The 3,199-nt window shown below is 42.7% G+C and overlaps 1 protein-coding gene across 1 annotated transcript in view; it reads left to right on the plus strand.

Annotated features, from left to right (window-relative positions):
• The window catches only part of LOC141438593 (protein EFR3 homolog cmp44E-like), a 3,435-nt gene extending 1,717 nt beyond the window's left edge, over nt 1–1,718 (plus strand). The window contains exons 2-4 of the mRNA XM_074102459.1: nt 92–170; nt 894–1,283; nt 1,648–1,718. Of these exons, the coding sequence (XP_073958560.1) occupies nt 92–170; nt 894–1,055 (241 nt within the window). The 3' untranslated portion in view covers nt 1,056–1,283; nt 1,648–1,718. The remainder of the gene's footprint in view (nt 1–91; nt 171–893; nt 1,284–1,647) is intronic.
• The last annotated feature ends 1,481 nt before the right edge of the window (nt 1,719–3,199 follow it).

Below are 3,199 nucleotides of genomic sequence, written 5' to 3' on the forward strand. Positions count from 1 at the left end.
AATTACCTCGATAACTATCAAATGCAATGCTTGGATCCAGTTTGGCAAGCGCTGGCGTAGAGGAGTGACGGTTACTCGTATTTTGTTGCAGGCACTTCGACCGACACGAGCTGTGGGTGCCCAATGACTTCGCCGTGCACACATTCAAGATTATAATGTTCTCTATACAAGTAAGTCAAAGTTACTCCCGTTTTACAAGCTTTTATTTAACTTGCCGTGTTTGTTGTTTTACAGTCGAGTTCATAAGCTTGGGAGGTTTTTTTAAATAAAAAATACGAGATCTGAACTCGACTCTATTGTTAACGGTCGCGTAGAGGCGTGTTCAGAATATTTTTTTTAAATTTTTGCTCACAAGTCCGTTTTTGTACTTAGCACTTTTTTTTGTACAATAAAGACTATGTTTAGTAACAAACATGTTTATGAATTCGACTGTATGTCAAATCTTGCAAGTTAATAATGACTCCCTTTCGGTGGTCGGATTGAAAATAAAAATATGAAATATGGTTGTATACATAATGTAAGTTTGGCAATGCAAGTACAACTAAAGTCAACAAAAAGTACAGTAAGAAAAAAAACTTTTATCAAAAATTGAAATTACAACAGAATTAATTTATTTAATCAGGCGTTCCTTTACGGAGGTCCATAATCATAAACAATTAAGTCGCTCACCCGCGACTTTATCATAGCAACGTCTATGTAACACATGTGTTCATGCAGCTTACACGAACCCATCTATCACAACCACCACCATACTACACTGACGCGTTTCGAACTCGACCAAAATTCATTCTCAGAGCAACTCAACCGTTCACTATTGCTGCCACATGTAACATGTTTAAGATATTCATCGTGAATAAAAATTTCGACAATCACGGCGTTTTGACATTCCGCAGGCGCAGTACTCGTACAGTGTGGTAGAAACCCTGATGCAGCATTTGGATGCGGCCGGGGGCGCCGGCAACGACGCGCGGCTGAGGACACGCGTGCGGGCCGCGCGGGCTGCCGTGCTCAGCAACATAGTGGCCATCGCCGCCGGGGACAGCGTCGGTGAGTGATGGAGCGAAGCGCCCCCGCTGGCACGACGCGCGGCTGAGGACACGCGTGCGGGCCGCGCGGGCTGCCGTGCTCAGCAACATAGTGGCCATCGCCGCCGGGGACAGCGTCGGTGAGTGATGGAGCGAAGCGCCCCCGCTGGCACGACGCGCGGCTGAGGACACGCGTGCGGGCCGCGCGGGCTGCCGTGCTCAGCAACATAGTGGCCATCGCCGCCGGGGACAGCGTCGGTGAGTGATGGAGCGAAGCGCCCCCGCTGGCACGACGCAATTTGCCCAATGGGCCGGACACGGGACGGCACACTTCAAACCAGGATCTGTCCCGGCGTACAACCCCTGGCAACTTTAAAGTCGTGTCCATAGGGTGGCGACGGACTATGTCTCTCCGTCCGTATAGTCGGAATGTATCGTGTAAAAACCTGATTTCAAATAAAAAAACCGCATTCAAATCGGTCCACCCGTTTAAGAGCTACGGTGCCACAGACTGACACACATACCGGTCAAACTTAAAACACCCCTTTTTTTGCGTCGGGTTTAATAAAAGAAGTCAAATGGTTTGCATCGACTGTAGTATAAATAGTTCATTTTGTTCCAGGACCCTCGGTGTTGGAGATAATCAACAACCTCCTGACCAATCTAAGGGCATCGGTAGCCAGAGATTCCGAAGTAAGTACAAATAGTACCACCTTCCTGCCTTTGCCTTTCCGGCAATGTAATAGCAGCGTGTCATTCAAATAGTAGATTGTACAACAGGAGCATAAAACGAGCTATTTTACCCGAGGCGTTCATATAGCCACCTGAGCCGGTACGGCGAGGGTGGGATACGTCGAGGGGAAAATAGGTTTAATGCTCGAGGTTTACGTTCTGCTTTCCACTTCGATTGAGAGGAAATGAAATAGCAACAGTGGAAACAAATTGTTCACTTACGAGGTACTTTTTATTTTCATGCATTGCTATAAAAATAAAAATAAATCGTTTTAAATAAAATAAAAATTATTAAAAAAATATATAGAAACTTTTTTGTTTCTGGCTGTTGATACATGTAGGGTTACTACGAAACTCGAAAGTTCGTGTCGTGCGGTCCCTCTGACACTTATACTATTATACGAGAGCGATACGAACTTCGATTTCCTAGTTTCGTAGTAGCCCTGCTGATTACCTTGGTCTTAGACGAAGATTTTACTTTATGCACTAGAGCATAAAAAGTTATTTTGTCTCTTAGATCCAGCATAAATACCAACTTTACGAGCATGAGAAGTGAAAAATATATTCTTTGTAACGAAAAGTATGACACTAGCACGTTTCCTAACCGCCCGTCGCCGTCGCGTGTCATGTACGCGTTTGACAATTCGTTTCTGACACGTTCCTATTACCATAGTAAAAGAAGAGAAGTATGCACACTCCGACCCTTTAGGATACTTAACTGCCTACTGGAGTAGCTGGAGCGCGGACGCTTAGGGTTGCCGATGTCTATTTTAGATGAATTACCTACCGGCAAATAATTTTAGTACGAAAGTTAACTTAAAGTTGTCTTGTCTGTGTTTAGGCAAACAAAATTCTATTCCGCTATATTATTATTATAAGATTGTGTTTTTTGGAATCTTTTTGTATTTTTTATTTTTAGACCAACAGTGGTGTAGCGGTATAGCACGCAGTACGGAATACCGAGGAGCTGGGTTCGATTCCCAGTGTTGGTCTTATTTTTCTAGTTTTTCCGTGCATATTTCAGTTTGTATTTTCAATTATTATTATACTAAATTTAAAAATATAAATTCGCCGGATTGGTGATGGCGACTGTGTACATACTACTCATGTTTACCTACACATAATACTATAACTATATTGTTTACTAGCTTTTACCCGCGGCTTCGCTCGCATGAACCATAAACATTTCAAAAAAGCAAGCAAGCGTGCAAGCAAGCAAAACTAACATAACATATTTCAATAAAGTCAACCCTGTTGTAATGAAATGGCACATACTATTTTATTACAGTCAATTCTAATAGTATGTTGTGCCAGTCAATATGAAATGGCATAGGCCATTTTAACCTACTGCGGCCCACCATACAACAAACTATGACATCGAAATTTAAAACTTAATGTCTCATAGATAAAGTTGATTTTTTTTTTGTAAATTTGAATGATAC

The sequence above is a fragment of the Choristoneura fumiferana genome, chromosome 19, assembly GCF_025370935.1.
Source record: "Choristoneura fumiferana chromosome 19, NRCan_CFum_1, whole genome shotgun sequence".
NCBI classification, from domain to species: domain Eukaryota; kingdom Metazoa; phylum Arthropoda; class Insecta; order Lepidoptera; family Tortricidae; genus Choristoneura; species Choristoneura fumiferana.